At 38.3% G+C, this 19,675-nt stretch overlaps 2 protein-coding genes across 4 annotated transcripts; both read right to left on the bottom strand.

Annotated features, from left to right (window-relative positions):
- Positions 1 to 289: 289 nt before the first annotated feature.
- LOC125589224 lies at positions 290 to 4,980 on the bottom strand. 3 transcript variants are annotated; one of them, XM_048761727.1, is made up of 4 exons: positions 4,434 to 4,980; positions 3,510 to 4,338; positions 3,134 to 3,191; positions 290 to 2,016 (listed from the first exon to the last, which is right to left on the bottom strand). In XM_048761727.1, the coding sequence occupies exon 4, from the start codon at positions 2,014 to 2,016 to the stop codon at positions 562 to 564; it is 1,455 nt and encodes a 484-aa protein (XP_048617684.1). In that variant the 5' UTR covers positions 3,134 to 3,191; positions 3,510 to 4,338; positions 4,434 to 4,980; the 3' UTR covers positions 290 to 561. The 3 variants fall into 3 exon arrangements, with proteins under 3 accessions (XP_048617684.1, XP_048617685.1, XP_048617683.1); XM_048761728.1 differs by having other exon boundaries at positions 3,134 to 3,265; positions 3,510 to 3,790; positions 3,887 to 4,507; XM_048761726.1 differs by having other exon boundaries at positions 3,510 to 3,790; positions 3,887 to 4,507.
- LOC106360461 (glycine-rich cell wall structural protein 1.0-like) lies at positions 4,211 to 4,637 on the bottom strand. Its single transcript, XM_048759642.1, has 2 exons — positions 4,451 to 4,637; positions 4,211 to 4,338 (listed from the first exon to the last, which is right to left on the bottom strand). Exons 1-2 carry the CDS (start codon positions 4,635 to 4,637, stop codon positions 4,211 to 4,213), a joined length of 315 nt encoding a protein of 104 aa, XP_048615599.1.
- Positions 4,981 to 19,675: the final 14,695 nt, after the last annotated feature.

Genomic DNA, 19,675 nt, shown 5'->3' with positions numbered 1-19,675 from the left:
GCTGGTGGTGGCCCTTTTAAAGGCTCAAAAACATCCTCGTACTCGGCGACCACTGGTATATCATGCAGCTTCTGTTGACCGTCCTCCTTAACCATCGAAATGGTTGCCAAGAATCCCTCTGCTCCACTTTCCAATAACTCTTCTGCACGCAACATGGAGACGATAGAAATTTCCCGGTGTGTCTGAATTCCCTCGCAAATGATCTTTCCTTCTTCTCTAGGGATATTAACTCTTGCCTTCGGACAATCCAAGACTACTCGATGTCGCGACAGCCAATCCATCCCAAGTATAACATCGTAGGAGCTCATCTCCATCTCCGTCAAATCTCCGAGCAACTCGACTCCTCCAAGTAGAACTGGTACATCGTGATGAATGCCAACTGCACCCAACTTCTCCGTGCCGGCAGTCTGGATCTGCTTAGCCTTCGGTTCAAAGACTCCACGAAAAGACCAAGACTGGACTAAGCGCGGACTCACAAAACTATGAGAGGCTCCCGTGTCGAATAAGGTATAAGCTGACTCTCCTCCAACTAAAACCGATCCTACACGAGATTTTTACTAACTACACATGACAACCACGAGCCAAAATACCCAAACACAAACAAGTATGGAAAAGACTCATACCTGCTATCGGCTCAGCTCCCTGAGGATCTCCAACCGCAAACACACGTGGAGCGATGGCTAGACGCTTCGGTGGTGGTGGAAGTGCCGCATTGTCCTTCCTCGGGCAATCTCTGATGAAGTGACCTGGCTGACCACAGCCAAAGCAAACATGTGCCGCTGCTGGTGCTGCTGGTGCTGCAATCTGTCTGACTGGTGGCGTATCCAATGGCCTAGCTCGACAAAACTTCGCAATGTGTCCAATCCTACCGCAAGTAAGACACCTCATACACTGCCCACTGTGACTGCGATGGCAACGAGGACATATCGGTAATCCCGACGGGTCCCCTGCTCTCCTTTGAGACTCTGGAGCTTTTCCAGACTTAACATGAACTGCTTTGGCGAGTTCCTTCTCCTCCGCCAAGCCTGCCTCCTGCTCGGCAGCTTTCTCCACCAAATCTCCCAACCGGTGGTAAGTGACTACGCGACACCTGTTACGAATCTCCACTCGCATCCCACTCAAAAACTTTCTAATCAAGTCTTCTTCTGAAATGCCCACTCCTGCAAATCTGCGAAGTTGGTTGAACACAACCTCATACTCCCTGATAGACATCTCTCCCTGGCTTACATGCTCGAACTCGCACTTCTTCCTATCCATCGCTTCCTTCGGAAAGTATTTCCTATCGAACTCTCGAATGAAATCAGCGAAAGTAAGTCTCTCTGGCCCAAAATGGCTCAATCGTATTCCCTCCCACCATATAAGAGCATCTCCACGAAGGTACTGCATAGTCAATCTGAGCGACAACTCTGGTGGACACTCAATAATCTCCAGCTTCCGCTGCAAGGCTAACTTCCAATCGTGTGCAGCTACAGCATCCACTGTCCCGCTAAAATGCTCCATCTCCATGTTTCTCATCTGACATGTCAGCCTGTAGAACCTCTCATTATAAACCGGGTAAACATGAGGTCGCGGTGGTGGTGGCGGTAGATCCTGAACACCATGAGCAAACTGCTGAACTGGACCCTGCTGCAGAGGAACCTGTGGAAGGGGAACCTGCTGAACGGGATCCTGATGATCATGCTGAGCTGGAATCTGCTGATCTTGTTGGACATGAACCAGTGGAACTTGCTGAACCTGAATCTGCGGTCCCTGCTGAACGGCAGCCATCTGACGAGCAACCTCCTGAGCAGCTACTCGGGCGGCCTCCTGAGCGGCCTGCCTGGCTGCCTCCTGGGCAATCTGCTGAAGTGCTTCCTGAGCGGCCTGTCTAGCGGCATCCTGAACCATCTGTCTCAATGCATCCTGATCAACTGGTGGAGCCGCGGGTGGTGGAACTGCGGGCTGCTCATGCTCATCTACATTGTCTCTAACGGCTCTGGCGGTCTGGGCACGGGTGGTTCTTCTCCTTGGCGGCATCTAAAAGGAAAGCGAAAAGTTAACTTACGCTGAACTTTGGATACCAACATTTTAAGGAGCAGTGATATCGAACGAAAAGGTGCTATTTATTTTTATTTTCAAAATTCCCAAATCCCCGAAAATATTTTGAAATCGTGTAAAACCGTCAAAACCGAATAAAACCAGGTCTCCAAAAATCGCCATCCCGGGTCGGAGCCGGGACGGAACCCGCTCTGATACCAAATTGTGACACCCGCCACTTTCAAAATATAATAAATTGATAAAAGCGGAAATAAAATAATAATACAACTCAAATAATAATAATCTTCATATAATATAAAAGTCAATACGGTAACAAAAGGCCTAAAAGCCCAACATCGATAACATCCGAAATATAAAATACGATATAAACCGAAAGTCTGAAATAGGAATAACATAGACGATAAAAGTCCAAAGGCCTAAAGGCCCGATAAAGATAAAAGCGGTAAAAGCGATAGAAGCCCAAAAGCCCAATAGCACCGGTCCGATAATCACTCCTGCTCATCGGTCTCACCTAAAAGGGGGAAAGAATGAGGGGTGAGCGACAGGGGAATCGCTCAGCGAGGTATGGGATGCTACCCCGAAGTCCATGGACCCGGACATAGCACTCCGAATAAATATAATTTAATTCTAATGCATGTCAAACACAGTACCTAAAGTACTCAAGCAACAAACAATGGTCCTAGCGAGGTGCGCACTCGCCGCCCACTAACAGGCCAAAACACTACCGAAAAGGTGCTCGGTTCATACACACACCGAAAAAGTGCTCGGTAACACACGCCCGTAGACGATTTATCGACACTTCCAGTCTACGGCTCAACCGGTCGACTAAAGTTGGCCGTGACCTCCATACAATCCGGCATACAGCAGTCCGACTCTGTATCCGTCTCCAAACAAAAACAATCCTAGCTAAGAATTTACATTAAGTGAAACAATCAATGTTGAATCCTCTAACCCCCTAGTTCCGGTTTATGCAAAGAACCTAAAACTAAACAAGCAATGACAGACTCGATTTCACACAGACGGAACACATTAGAAATAAATTATACTTATTCGAGGTCCTAAGCCGAATAAGAGGAGTTCGGGAATAGACCCTCACCTTAGCAACAATAAGAGGTGGTATCTATGAACTCCAGCTGCTCAAATGGACTCCAAATCTGAAATCAGATCGAAATTTCGAGTCAGAACGCCTTTCGAACGGTTTAAAACGGGTATTTACGGGAAAGTCAACCTGCTGGTCAAAGATTAATAATTTAATTAATTAATTAATTAATTAATTAATCCGGTTTTCCCTAACCGATTTCCAATTGATTTTAACCGACCGGTTTAATCAAACCGAATCGAAATCGATTTAAACCGGTCAAACCACCGGTTGACCGAGTCACCGAGTTGACTCACCGGGTTGACTCGGCCGAGTTGGCGAGTCACCGGCGAGTCACCGGTGTCGGTCGCCGGCGGCGACGGCGGCGGCTTACCGGAAAATCAACGGCGGCGACGGCGGCGAGGCGGCGACGCGGCGGCGGCTTCTCGGCGGCGGACGGACGGTGGTCGGTCACGGCGGCTCCGGCGAACGTTGGTCGGAGACGGCGGCGCGTGGCCGGAACTCGCGGTGGCTCCGGCGGACGGCGGTGGCGCGTGTGTTTCACGCGCGCGCCGAGGCGAATCTTCGGGAGGCGCGTGCGGCTTCGTCCGGGCTCCGTTTGAGGCGTGGTTGGTGTCTACGGCTTCGTCTCGACGAGAGGAACACGATGATGGCCTTGGATGTACGAGATGATCAATGGTTAGGAAGTTATGGGTGATTTACTAAACGGAAACGAAAATGAGCTTAAGGAATGCGGTTTCCGGCGGTTACCTAGGGCGTTTATCGGTGGTGGCAAGCTGAACGTGATCACGGCACACGGTTGCTCCGGCGACGAGCTCAGGTGAGCTTTCTCTCTCTTTCTCTCTCTCTTTCTCTCTCTCTCTCTCTCCCTCCCTCTCTCTCTCTTTCTCTTTAAAGAAGTTGGGGATGGTGGAGATGGTGGGTGTGGTGGGGATGGTGGAGATGGTGGGTGTGGTGGGGATGGTGGAGATAGTGGAGATAGTGGGGATAGTGGAGGTGGGTCATTACACAAACCTAATCTAATTACCAACCACCACCGCCGCCTCCTCCGTAACCTCCATCATCACCACCTCCTTATCCCCCACCCTCACGTTTGCCACCTCCACCGTATCCTCCGCCACCACCTCCTCTCGAGGAGTAGCCACCTCCACCACCATCATTGTATCCACCCTCGCGTCTTCCACCACCGAAACCACCACCACCTTTGTAACCGATCATACATTAAAAGAGAAAGAGAATTCATCATAACTCATAGAGAGAACCATAAACACGAACCAGAAACGGAACGGTATCAAACCTAATCTAATTACCAACCACCACCATTGCCGCCTCCGTAACATCCACCATCACCACCTCCGTATCCCCCACCCTCACGTCTGCCACCCCTAACGTATCCTCCGCCACCACCTCCTCTCGAGGAGTAGCCACCTCCACCACCACCATTGTATCCACCCTCGCGTCTTCCACCTCCGTAACCACCACCACATTCGTAACCTTCCATACATCAAAAGAGAAAGAGAACATGTCTTTTCGTTTTGTTGTAAGCTACTGCTTGTATAGACACGAATAGAAACAGTTATGAGCATCTTATTTAAAAAGTCCAAATGAAAGGAATAGTTGTAATTTGAAGGGTCATGTCTTTTCACCCACTGATTAGTTCCTCTATAAATACAGTTTGACACTTTATTTTAAACTCAACAATAAATCTTATTGAGTTAGGCAAAATGGACATAGTTCCAGGTAATTTCCACTTAATGTATAAACTATCTTTGTTAAAACAAAACAATCAGTTTTATAAAAAGTTATTATTGAAGTATCTTCACGTTTGGTAATAAAAATGAAACAATAATGATAATTATAATACACTAATGTATTATATTTGTTATAATCGTGAGAAAGCAATAGTTATCAGAAAACTTAATTTTTTAAAAATTACATTATTTGTTTATACTGTAAGTAAGTATTAATCTCTATATTTGTTTTTGTGGTAAAGTTTCCAGCGTGGACTATGTGTCTCCAACCTACAATTATTATGTGGAAGAATATATAAATAATGAATACGAAGGAAAGATCATAGTAGAAGCTGATATTATCCAAGAAAGGAACAGAGAACCTGTTTCATTTTCATATATTTTCACAATTGAAGAATTCATTTGTGATGGGCAATCTGCAATAAAGGATTATTTATTTAATTCCTTCGTTTCTGGTGGAGTGCACATTGATACATCTTTATCAATCATAAATAATGCAATTACTATTGCTAGGAACGTTACATCATCATTAGATTATGGCCCAAGGAAAGTACTTCGATTTGTTTATTTTCTTCAAAGTGTTCCTCGAGAAGTCTCTGTTATTGAAAGTTTTCTGCGAGAAACGTCTTTCCTTAATGAAGAAAACAATCAACTAGAAGCAGCCATTCAGCAGTCACTAGAAGATGTGGTGGTTAATTTCACTCCAGCAAGTAGTTCTACAATTAATTCTTTAATTGTTGAAGAATATACAGGATGCATTTGTGGCTGTATTAGTTGTAAGAATGAACAATGTGTTATTTGTTTGGAAGATTATGCTATTGGGGCTAAAGTGACAAAACTAGATTGTGGTCACAAATTTGGTTATGAATGTATTAGAAAATGGCTAAAAACTAGTCATTATTGTCCAATTTGTAGGTACGATTTACCAATGTAAATATAACATTTGTGTAGTTAAATACAATTTTTTATGTAAATATGTGTAGTTAAATACATTGACATTAAAATGTTGCATCTTTCGTTTTTTTATATCTATCATAAGTGATTGTAAATAAATATCTATATATATAATAAAAAAGCGCATTACAAGTTTATTTTTCTCTCTGAATCATTACCAGTTTATTATCCGTTGATGGGAAGATAATTCACTAACGAAAGCTTTGATTGTGTTAAGAAAGAACAAGTTTATTCAAAGTAACTTTTACAATGTAACTGCCTGATGATGTTGTTTGTAATATTTTAATGAAGGTCTTCGAACAGTTTAGTAAAGATTTTTGTACTCTGTAGGTTAGTGAATAACTATATTGAAAGAGTTTCACAATCATCTTTTGTTTTAAGAAATGTACAAATAAGTAATATGTTCAAACCGCCGTATAATGGAGAATGGTTTTAGTATGGAAAACTTTTTGAAGATTGTGCGTGTAATATCTATCTTGAAGCGTTGTTTTTACCAGGCATCAATGAATTTTATTTTAATAGAGACAAAAAAGGGTCTCAGTAGATTCAAACATGCTACAACTAATATGCATTCATAGTCGATGTATATATTAGGTTTTATTCTTATTGGAGGAGGAGTTTTTTTTTGTAACTGTTGGAGAAGGAGAGTATGAGCAAGGATCGGCATTAATTAAATAGACAAAGAATAGGAGATACTTGTTGAATTGTAAAATGTTATGAATGTCTTTCGTAAATCCTTGGAGCTGACAGCTTAGGTATATAAGAGTTGTGTCTTACTGAAATGTATTAGTTTAAGAGTTGTGTTTTACATTATTACTAAAATTGCAATTGTTCATGAAAAACTGAGCTCTATTAGTTTTAAAATTTGTGTTTCTTCAGTAGAAAAAAAATTGTGTATTTTGATACCAAAAAAACTGAACTCTATTAATATTAAGAGTGGTGTCATCTCAATATAAAAATAAATTAATAATATAAATATTTTAATATTTATATTTCTACAATTATTAAGTTTTAAAGAGTTTATAAGTTAAACATTAATATAGTTTTCCTGATTATTATTTAACATATATAAGTAAAGGAGCTAAAAAAACAACAATGATACTGAAGAAAAACAAAGTAACTATTGCAAAAAAAAAATGATGAAAATATTGCATATGAGATTATGCAACGGTTCTTTAAATTAAAATTCCCTGTCATAATAAAAGCAAAAACAGACAATCAGGATAACATGTTTACTTTTTGGTTTAATGAAAATAGACATGATTTTGTGGCGTGAGCCAAGTTTCGTGCAAATTCCGTCATAATGCTATTGAAGGGAAGACAAAAAATTTGTAGAAAGTGGGAAAATGGTTTCGTGAAGATGTTAATATCACAGTCGTGTTCTTCCCTCCACTAACTAAGTCCGATGTGTGCGTATATATTTTACTTGATGACCGCTGATTACAGAGTCTATTGCCATACAATTGACCGAAGATTCTTTACGTATTGATTTTGTTGTAAATGTTCTTGTATGCAACTTTGGAGATTGACATTTTAAATTGAATTGTTATACTTTTATTAGCCTTATTTTATATTTTAAATATTACCAGATAAGGATATTGGTTATATTTAATTGCATAATTGGAAAACTGTGAAGAAAATGCTTGCAAATACGTTGTGCTGGAACTGCTAATTACAATTGGATCTATTGGTTAAAGCATCTTCTACGTAACATCAGATTAATTCTTTATATAAACCGTGCCCTTTTACTTCTCTTCGGAATAGGTTTTGTTGTAACCGTATTTTTTTTAGATCACTTATTATCCCCCTTTCAAAAATTTGTAACACCATAACATCATCTCCTTTCTTCTTCAAAGAAACCATAACAGTTATTTCTTCTACTTCACAGACTCAATTCTTCTACCCCACGGTATTGGCATTTTTGGTATGGAATTGTTCTTTTTCTTTACGCACATTTCTCATTAATAATCTTAATTAATATATAAAAATTTCTTAATCTGGGTTTCTTTTTGAATTTTTCAGATTCACTCCTCCTTATAAATGAGTCAAACGATTTCCTCATTTGAGATTACGTATAGCCTATCATCTAGTGAAAGTAGTGGTTTGGTAAACGTACAATCCAAGATTTACAAAAATTACTCAACATCACCATCTATGCATTCATTTCATTTTAAGCAGGGAGACTTAATATTTGGAGAAGCTTCTGTTGACAAAGCAAACTTTTATGTGTCACTATTAAATGAGGGGGTTGAAATAGTAGATGCTAGTCATACATAAATCTTCAACTTAAAATTAATCATAAAACTAAATTATAAATCATTAGTATTTATAAAGTACCTATTTAAATCAATTTTAGATTTATATATAATTATAGGGTTTAAACCCCTAAACATACACTATTAAACTTCAATCTTTTCATAATATAACTTCAATCTTAAACTTTAACTCAAAATTTAATCATTTTAAAAATCTAATATCAAATTTTAAATTTAACCCTCAAACACTAAATTTTAAATCTACACCCTAAATATAATATCCTAAACCCTAAACTTAAAACACTACATACAAAGTCATAAATGTGATCTTTTCAAATAATATAATTACTAAACTAAAACCTATTGAAATTAAATCATAATCATAAATCCAAAATATAACAATTGTTTATATATACAAATATTAGAAATCATTTTGTTTTTTAAGTCAAAATAAGATCATATATATTTTTAAAAATAAGCAAGAAGGGTGGATTGTGGCGTGTAGAAAAAAATAATAAGAAAGGTGAATTGTTGCTAGCCAATGAAATAAGAAGGCGAGGATTGCTAAATATTTAATCTGAACCGTTGATAGAAGTTGATCTAACGATCCAGATCTCATTCGTATCTCTTCATTTCTATTTCCCCTCTTTCTCCAGATCTAACGATCCAGATCTTGTGAAAAAAAAAACAATCCAGATCTAACTCATATCCTCTTTCTTCTCCGCTGGTGTAAGACTGGTCTCTTCTCCGGTTCAGTCTCCTCTAACGAATCTGAGATCGAGGAGTAGAGAATTATAAAGGAATTGCATCTCAGGTTTTGGTTTCTTTAAGATATATGTCCATTGAGTATCCCTTTCTCTCCTTGCTGTTGGTTTTGATAAAGAATGTGTTTTTCTGGTTGTTTCCAGGTCAGTGAAAGAGCTCAAGATCGACTCCTGAAACGTATAACATGATGAAGCAGCTGACACTTTAGTGGTGGTGGAGCCGAGCAAGAAGAAGAAGAAGAAGAAGAAGAAGAATAGAAAGGCGGAGTAGAAGATGACGAAGGCGTAGATTAGTTTTAGGTTTTGGTTTAATCTGTTCTAATTAGTTTTTGGTTTAATGTGTTTTGGTTTATTTAATCTTTTAATTCTGGTTTAGCTTTACATTTATTTGTAATCTAATTTTAATTAATAAATAAAATTTAATTTTTGGTTACAAATTAATTTTCGATTAATTCTAAATTATGTTATTTTTAGTTAATTAATTTTAATCAATTTATATTTAATTAATTAATTATAATTATTTTATTTTCAATTATGACATTATGTCATTATAAAATATTTCACAACACTAAAAGAAAGCTATGCAAAATTATATAATAGCACGAATCAAATGCTAGAAAAAACTATCCTATAGCTGATGATTAACGCTATAATATATCTACTTATAATAGCACATGAAAATACCCTATGATAGAAGGGGGGGGGGGGAGGGGGGTCTATTATAGCTGCGGCTGTCAGAGCGTTTACAAAAACGCTATGAAAACCCTATAATAGCTTTTTTGGGTGCTACCAATACCAATATTTCTTGTAGTCACTACAAGAAAACAGGGGGATTCTGATGGCCGAAATCGTCGGAAATTCGTCGGAATAGCCCGATTCCGACGAATTTCCGACGAACCCGTCCGTCGGTATCGTTTCGTCGGAAAAAAAAAATTCGTCGGAATTTCATCAGTACTTCCGACGACTTTCTGACGAATACCGAGAAACGTCATTCTGACGAACTTCCGACGATATTACGATGCGGACACACGAGACCAGAGTTCATCGGAAAAACTACGTACCGACGGACAACGTTCCTCGGACAATTCCGATGTAGGGTGTTCCTCGGTGTATTCCGACGAACACTGGTCGTCGGAATATACCGACGGACAATTGTCGTCGGAATATACCGACGAACCTAGTTCGTCGGTATATTCCGACGAAATGTGGTTCGTCGGTACATTCCGACGGATATATATCCGTCGGTATATTCCGACGACCCTGTCCGTCGGTATATACCAATTTTAAAAACGAATTGATTTTGCATTTTTATATATTTTTTTATATTAATAAATTAAAAAAATCAGAAATTTAAAACTAATAATATTATATAATTTAAATTCATACAAACTGAAATAGGAAAAAAACATTCAGAAAGTTTAAAATTCATACAAACCGAAATAGAAAAAAAAACATTCCGAAAGTTTTAAAAAGCCGAAATAAACTAAGATGAACTCGAAGACATCAAACGATCTAGCTTCTGCATAATCTCGGTGTTGAACTTCTTCTGGGATGCCAACTCAGCAAGGATAGTGGCATTCTCCGAACGGATAGTGGCATTCTCCGAAATGATAGTGGTGTTCTGCTCCTCCAATGCCCCAATCCGTTCATCTTTGTCATGTAGCTCCTCGAGAATCATGGGATCGGCATACGACGGGCCAACCCAACTAAACGGCCTCCTTTCCTTTTAGGAACCGCCTACAAAAATATTTAAAGTAAGTAAATAGGGACAAGTAAGTAATCGACATTATAAAAAAAATATATTAATAAAAAAAATTACCTTTTCAACCATCTCATTTATTTGCAATAGAGACATGTTGTTTGAAGCTCCCATAGAGTCGCCGTCATCAGAGAGAGACTGAGATTGAAAAACTATTTCAGCTTCCACCAAATCAACTACACCTTTGATCACGGGGTCCTGAATTTGACCCGTCGTCTTGTTAGTGTGAGCCACCTTAATGAGTTGGAGACGATCAACGGGATTACCGTCATTTGCTTCGATCTAAAAAAACCGCCATTATTAGCCAAGAAATATATAAAATATTTATTTAAAAATATAAAGATAAATAATAATAAAAAACTTACAAGTTCATCCTCCTTAATAGACATAGAGCAAGCGCCGAGGTTGTGCACATACATACCTTTCCCGCCACGATCGCTCTTCCGGTTCCTGGAGTTCCGGGAAGAATTCTCTGCAGTTTCTTCCTTCTCCCAATGAGCTATCAACTGCTCCCACACCGTCCCGTTGATGAACCGTGGCTTCTTGTTCTTCTGCCAAACTGTCTTCCACGCGTTTATCTGCTTTGTGTAAGAGTCCATGGCCTTTTCGTTGAATTTCTTACGGACTGTTTCCGTAAGATCGGAGTGCCAGTTGAACTCTTGCTACAAAACAAACACAATTTAATAAGTAAATATATTTAAAAAAATGTAAAAACTTTAAAAAAATGAAGAGTTACTATACCGCAAATTGACGAAACCACAACTCTCGTTCGTCGGAAGGGATCACACTCCACTTTGGATATCCAAAACGGAGCATGGAGTACATCATCTGGTTGATGCTCCGGCTAATGCCATTTTTCGACTTGGTGAACCTTTAAAAAAATACAAGTTAGCAAGTTAATTAAAGGAAAAAATATAACGGTACAAATAAAAAAATACTAACCAAGTGCTATGGCCTCGTCGTGGGTTGGGTTGGAGAAACGGGAGATGCTCTCGACCTGGTTGTTGAACCAATAGATGAACCGGCATGACCCCCGGATCCTGTTGAGCAGCAGCGTGAGGGGCAGCGTGAGGGGCAGAGGGAGCTGGAGCGGGAATATATGCGGGAACCGAGTCATGAGACAATCCCGATGCACGGGAACTGCTCACCGAACTACGTCGAAGACGGGCTGCGGGGCGGGCTTCATCCTCGGCCCTAAAAAAAAAATTAATACATCAAACATATTTTCAAATCATTTCTATTTTTAATGTTTTCATTTATATATTTACAAAAGGTTTTATAAACGTTTTAAAAAAACTATTAAACCTTTTATATATATATATATATATATATATATATGTATACAAAATTATAAAAAAATTATAAATATAGAAAACTGTTGTTAAAAATTTATAAATGAAGAAAAATGTTGTTAAATATTTATATTTTTTTTAAAAGAACGTTTTATTATACATAGTTTATTAGTGGAAACTTATAAAAAATTATAAAAAATTTTAAAATTTTTATTATACATGATTTACATATATATATATATGTATACAAAATTATAAAAAATTTATAAATATAGAAAAATGTTGTTAAATATTTTTAAAAAATTTTAAAAACGTTTTATTATATATATTTCATTACTGGAAACTTGAAAAACGTTTTTAAAAATAAAAAAAAAAACATTTTAAAAAATCAAAAAACGTTTTTAAAAATAAAAAAATGTTCCAAAAAAAAACTAAAACAACAATCCAAACAACAATCCTAACTTATATATCCTAAACTATCAATCAAACAACCTAAAATCCGAGATCTAACATCCAAAACCCTAAACAATTGAGATTAAAGAAGGTTTGGGATGATTCTTACATGATTTAGGGTTTGGGGGAGGAATCGCCGGTGTAGAGGGAGGAATCGCCGGTGTAGAGAGAGGAATCGCCGGTGAATCGCCGGTGGAGAGAGGAATTTAGAGAGAGAGATGCGGAGATAACGAAGAAAGAAGAAGGAGGAGGGTTATTATATCAGACGATTCCGACGGACACGGGTTCGTCGGTATTTCGTCGGTATAATTAAAATATACCAAGTGCCAATTCGCGAAAATTTTCAAGCGGTTTGGTTCTCCCGGGCAAATTGAAATTCCGACGGAATGTGTCCGTCAGTATATTCCGACGGACACATTCCGTCGGTATATTCCGACGGAATTCCGACGACTTAGTGTTTAGGGTGTTGATTTCAAGTTTCTAAATGCAAAATCCAAATCTTTGATAATATATATAGTATTTGCATAAAGATTTAACAATAAAAATGTTTTATAACACGATTTTACACAATAACATTTTTTGTAGTGTAAGCTTATATAAATATGATTGTATAAGTATATAATGTTAAGATGAGATGTTATGAAAACAATGATATGCATACATAAATATTTTAATGAGTTGTTATATTTGAACGGTTGCGATCTAATACTATACTAAACACTTATTATGTGTTATTTTCATAGTTTTGGCATCTAAATTTATAGATTTTTATGATTGAAACTTTATAGAAACACATGTCGTCGGTATTTTCCGACGAAATACCGACGACCTTTCCAATTTTCAATGAAACCCATTGTCGTCGCTATGTCGTCGGTATATTGCGAGGGATTTCCGACGGACCAATAAAAAAAAAAAAAAAAAAAAAAAATAATGAATCTTCTGAATCTTCATCAAACTCCCCAACCTCGGCTTCCGGCTCTGAATGTACGACAGCATCATGTCCAAACACAGTCAAATTCTCAACGAGTTGAACATTTTCCAAATCTTCAACTGCCTGGGCGTTGCTGGTAGACTCTGGTTGCAATGGTTCATCATCATCAGAAGTTCCATCCACTCGTCCTCTTGGGTTGATTTGCGTTACAGTAACCCATGGATCGTCTCTGTACGTCACCTGAGGGTAACTGATGTAGCACACCTATACATATCAATTATACAAGTATTATTAAAATATATAACATTAATTAATTATATTGGTAAAAAATTATGAATAGATTGACATACCTGATCAGCTTGCGAACCAAGAATGAAGGGATCATAATATTGAAGTTTCCGCCGCGAATGAACTGATGTAACACCAAACGCATCAATCTTCACTCCTCTATCTGGGGTGGTGTCATACCAATCACAATAGAATACTACACAACGCAATCCAACCATTCCAGGAAATTGGATTTCCAATATTTCTTTTATGTTGCCGTAGTAGACATCGTCACCAGAAGAAGATGAAACACCAGCATCATATGTTGTCTTAGAATGACCTTTCCTTGTGAATGCATATCCTCGCGTACAAAATTTAGGATATGATTTGACCACATAGTTTGGTCCCTGCACAAATTCGCGTATCCAATCATCGAACACAAGACCTCTGGCCAAACCATCATTCACCTATAAATTAAAAACATATATGATTGAAAAGTTAATTAGTTTATATATATTAAATTTAAACTAATCATTTGCATAGGGTAATATGATATATGACTCACATAACTACGAAGCCACGCAGCAAATCCGTTATCTCTAAGTTGTCGAAGCTCATCTTCTGTTGCATGCCTGTGAGTCATACGCAACTCCGCCATATATACACTATATACAAAAATATTATCAATATGAAATAAATTTATTGAATATTAATCTAACAATAAATGAATAAATATTTTTACCTCTCATATTGTAGAACATCTTCACAGTTGGTGAGCAAATATGTTTGCAAATGAGCGTGCTCAGTGTCCGTAAGTCTCCGCTTCGTGAATTTTCCACTAAGTCGTCCTATTTCCTTGAACATGCTTGGGACAGTAACATGATATGTTGCTCTCTCCCCTCTATCATCATGCCGAGCAGGTCTTCGGTGTTTTGTATGCACTTCTGGTGGAAAATAATTTTCAGCAAAGATTGCAGTTTCTTCATTGATCACCTGTGCCACTATAGATCCTTCCACCCTGCTTTGATTTTTGACCATCTTCTTCAGATGATGCATATAACGCTCAAAAATATACATCCATCTGTACTGCACAGGACCACCAAGTTCCAATTCTCTTGCGAGATGAATAGCAAGATGTTCCATTACATCAAAGAATGATGGAGGAAATATCTTCTCAAGGTTGCACATGCTGACTGGTGCGTTTGTCTTCAAATTATTAATACCCTCTTCAGTCACTACTCTGCTGCATAAGTCGCGGAAGAAAACACTAATCCCTACATAGATAAAAGACATAATTTTCGTAAGTATTAACTTTTTATAAGCATAATTGTTAAATATAAAAATAAATTAAATTGTAAAAATATAATATACCTGCAATTGCTTCATGAACATTACGTGGCAATAATGCTGAAAAAGCAAACGGAAGGAGGCGCTGCATAATTACATGACAATCATGACTCTTCAAGCCAGTAAACTTTCCTTCGCTTCTATCAACGCAGTTCCCCAAATTTGATGCATATCCGTCAGGAAATTTCACTTTATCTGTAATCCAATCAAAGAACTCTTCTTTTCTAGCACCATCTAGCCGATAAATGGGAAAAGGGGCCGTACCGTTCTCATCAACGTGAAGTTCAGAACGATCACAAATATCGACTAAATCCAACCTTGACTTCAAATTATCCTTCGTTTTACCTTGGATGTTAAGGACTGTGTTCATCAGATTATCGAAGAAGTTCTTCTCAATATGCATGACATCTAAATTATGCCGCAATAGATGACTCTCTCAATATGGCAGATCCCAGAAAATACTCTTTTTGTGCCAGTTATGTAGCTCTCCAACCGCATTGACTCGAATGTTTTCATGTCCACCTACATCTGGCGTCCTTTCTGCATCAAAATACCTAAACTGCTTCAACAAATCTTTCCCACTAACTTCCTCAGGTGGACCATCAAACACCTGCTTGTTCTTCGTAAACGAAGTCTTACTCCTGCGGTATGGATGATCAGGTGGTAGAAATCGTCTGTGACAGTCAAACCAACACGTTTTCCTTCCGTTCTTTAGTTGGAAAGCATCTGTGTCATCTTGACAATATGGACATGATAGCTTCCCATGTGTTGTCCATCCAGATAACATACCATATGCTGGAAAGTCACTTATTGTCCACATAAGTACTGCCCGCATCTGAAAGTTTTCTTTGCGCGAAACATCGTATGTCTCAAAACCATGCGCCCATAGTTGTTGCAACTCATATATTAGTGGTTGAAGAAACACATCTAGTGATCTTTTAGGATGATCTGGCCCGGGGACGAGAATTGAGAGAAACAAAAACTCTCGTCGCATGCACAAGCTCGGCCGTAAGTTGTACGGTGTCACAATAACTGGCCATAGAGAATACTGTCTTCCATGCTTTCCAAATGGGCTGAAACCATCAGTAGATAATCCAAGATAAACATTTCTTCTCTCTTCCGCAAATTCTGGATATGTTGACTGGAAATGTTTCCAAGCCTTTGCATCTGAAGGATGTCTAATCTCACCATTTGTGGAATGCTCTGCATGCCATCTCATTGCTTTTGTTGTGCGCTCACACTGATACAACCTCTTCAATCTTTCCGTCAAAGGCAAATACCACATTCTTTTGAATGGGATCGGAACTCTTCCCCTCGTCTCCTGATAACGAGGTTTCCCACAAAATTTGCATACATTTCGTGTCTCATCCGCTCTCCAGTAGATCATGCAGTTGTCAATACATACATCTATCACTTCATACGGTAGTTGAAGACCTGCAACAAGTTTCTGAACCTCGTAGTATGAACCCGGTGCAAGGTTATCCTCAGGTAGAATACCTTTGACAAAATCAGTAATCGCATCCATACATTCTTCAGCCAAATTATAGTCTGTCTTAATACCCATTAATCTAGTTGCAGATGATAAGACTGAATGACCATCTCTACAATTTTGATACAAAGGTTGTTTTCCTGCATCCAACATGTCAAAAAATCTCCTAGATTCGGGGTTTGGTTCTTCTCCTCTATAATGATCATGTACCATCTGCTCAGTACCTACACCATAATCTATATCCGTTCTAGATTCTTCTAACCTAATATCAGGCTGAGGTTCACTAACAGGCTGAGGTTCGCTAGTACTACCATATTCATAACCAGTTTCCCCATGAAGGTACCAAACTTTATAATTACGTGAAAACCCTTTCATATACAAATGAGTCCAAACATCAAATTCTTTTATAACCTTATTATTATTGCAAGAAGAGCAGACATCTTAACATACCACTTTTTGCATCCGGTTGCTGTTGAACAAGCCTCATGAATTCTCCAATCCCTTGAACGTATTATTCCGTACGCAAATTGGTGTTCGGATCCAAATGAGGTTTATCCATCCACGAACGATAATAAACTTCTGAAGACATGATTTTCACGGAATTTTATGACTAAAGAGAATGAAGAGAGAATGAAGTGTGAATGAGTTGAATGAGGAGGGGTTGTATTTATAGGAAATTGCTTACGGACCTCCGACGACTTTCCGACGAAATTCCGACGGATGTAAAGCAGTCCGTCGGAATTCCGTCGGTATTGTCCAATCTCAAACGGCTATACAACGGTCATATATATTTGTCGGCAACGGTCACATGGTTCGTCGGAATTCCGTCGGAAAATACCGACGAAATTCCGACGACTTTGCTGTTAATCGGAATGTCGTCGGAAATTCGTCGGAATATACCGACGAACTTCCGACGACTACAACGGTTACATTTTTTATCGGAATGTCGTCGGAAAATTCTGACGAACCATGTTTCGTCGGAATTCCGTCGGAAATGGCCGACGGAATTCCGACGACTTAATTTTTTTGGATTTGGTCGGAAATTTGTCAGTATTCCGTCACAAATGTCCGACGACATTGATGTCCGTCGGAACCTCCGTCGGAATTCGGTGTGTTTTCTTGTAGTGAGTGTAAATTGTAGTGATTGAAAAACATACTCACTATTAAGGAAATAAAATTATAAAGGACATTTCCCTAAGAGCAAAATGATAATAAACTGTAGCGTAGTACACATGACAAGAGATCATGTAGAGCAGAAAAATATATTGGAAACTTGTTTGAACAGACAGACCAATATATCTGATCCATGCAAAAACGATAATTACGCCCAAACAATTATAAGGACTTTCGTGAAGCTAAGCAAGAAAAACAATTTTAATCCGGCCCACTCCACAGATGACCTTCGAGGGTACTTTAGCATCGATGATTACCATCATCGTCCTTCCAAAAAAAAAAAAAAAAAAAAAAAAATAAATAAATAACTCACTGCCATGTCATGCAGATATATACTGTATACTAGTATAGAGATTGCTTTTTTTTTTTTTTTTTTTTTGAAATTTAGTATAGAGATTGCTTTCGTGGAAATAAACAACCAAGGAAGCATTGATTTGGATTTGACGTCCTAATCCCCAATTGTAATTCTATATCCTTTATGATGGTCGTTAAAGTTTTTTTTTTTTGAACACCCGTCGTTAAAGTCCAATTTCCCTATAATATAAGCGATTTGATTGCATCATTATGTGGATATATACCCTATCTACGAAACGAATTCGACGTTGGAATAAACACGTACAGACAAGACAGGTTTCAAAAAGAAGCAGCTTGCTAAGCAGCTTGCTAATAAGTAGTACACGCCAAAAATGGGTGAGTGTGACCCATAACATTAGTCAACGGTTCAAGTAAATTTAACATTATATAAATCGGTTTGAACCCGGTTCCGGTACAAATTAGGAATTTTTGAACTTTTGACATACATACACCTACTAATTAATTAATGTTCCATGCATTAGTTTAATGAATAATGATTAACGACTAATGAAATGAATGGCGCAGCCGCGTGATCCAAACGTTCAGACAGCTTTTCTCTAATTATTTATAAAAAAAATTTGGATAAGTAAAGACCAAATACAGAAAAGCTTACCCCACCACATGGTCATAATAATATTATTATTTTGATTATTTATAGGAAAAAAAACACAAACGGATGCTGTTAGAGCATATTTCTTACATATCTCTTAGGTTGAGGTTTTTAGCGTAATATAAGATACGGTTTTTTAACTTTTAACTAAAAAAACTAAGAAACGTCTTTTAAATAAGAGTTATAAGAAACGTTTCTTAATTTTTTTAATTAAAAGGTAAGAGATCGTATTTTATATTAAGCTAAGAACCTAAGACCACCATTACCGCAGGTGCTTAGGCCATTGCTTAGGGTTAATTTTAATTAAAAAAATAATAAAAAAGGAGAAGACACGGCGCTTAATTAAGCCCGTGAAACAACACCGCTTAGTGTGCACGTGTCAAGACATGGGAGGGGGGAGCTTCGGTTACGCGTGAAACAAATCAAACTTGGTTCTCTCTCTCTCTCTCTCTCTCTCTCTCTCTCTCTCTCTCTCTCTCTCTCTCTCTCCCCCGAAAGGCGATTCGTAATCGTCTCGGTGGCTCTGCTATCGCCGGTGACGTCTCCCTCGGTGGCTCTGCGTCGACGATCTCGATGGTGGTTCTCCTCGACGGGGACGGAACTCTCGCGACGCTGGCTCTCCTCAAATCGAAAGGTAAGCATTTCTTGTGTTCTTCGATTTTGCATGTGTTTAGATTATGAATCTTATTGTTCTGATCGGCTGTTTTGTGTTTGTTATTTGTTGGTTAGGTGTATTGCTGGTGACGGAGCTCTCTCTCGGTGGAGACAAAGCCTTTCTTCTTTCTCGTCGAATCGGTGTATCGACGGCGACGGAGCTCTCCTCGACGGCGACGGAGCTCTCCTCGACGGCGACATAGGTGGCATTCGGCGAAGGTAAAGCTTCCTTCTTTCTCGTTGATTTGTTTGATGCGGTTTGTCCTGTATTGAGATGGTTTCATCAAATATGATTGGGTTGCAAGTTTGTTTCAATCAATATAGATGGATGAAAATAGATTTGTTTGTAAGTTTGTTTCAACTTGGATTTGTTTCAATTAAGATGGAAGGATCAAATTTGATGTTCTTTCTTCGATAAAGTCGTTTAGATATGTTCTGACTTAGTAATTTGGTTGCAAGTTTGTTTCAATTAAGATGGGTGGATCA

This window comes from Brassica napus, chromosome C6 (genome assembly GCF_020379485.1).
Source record: "Brassica napus cultivar Da-Ae chromosome C6, Da-Ae, whole genome shotgun sequence".
In the NCBI taxonomy this organism is placed as follows: Eukaryota; Viridiplantae; Streptophyta; class Magnoliopsida; order Brassicales; family Brassicaceae; genus Brassica; species Brassica napus.
The sequence above is the reverse complement of the archived record's forward strand: the minus strand, read 5'-3'. Positions and strand labels throughout refer to the sequence as shown.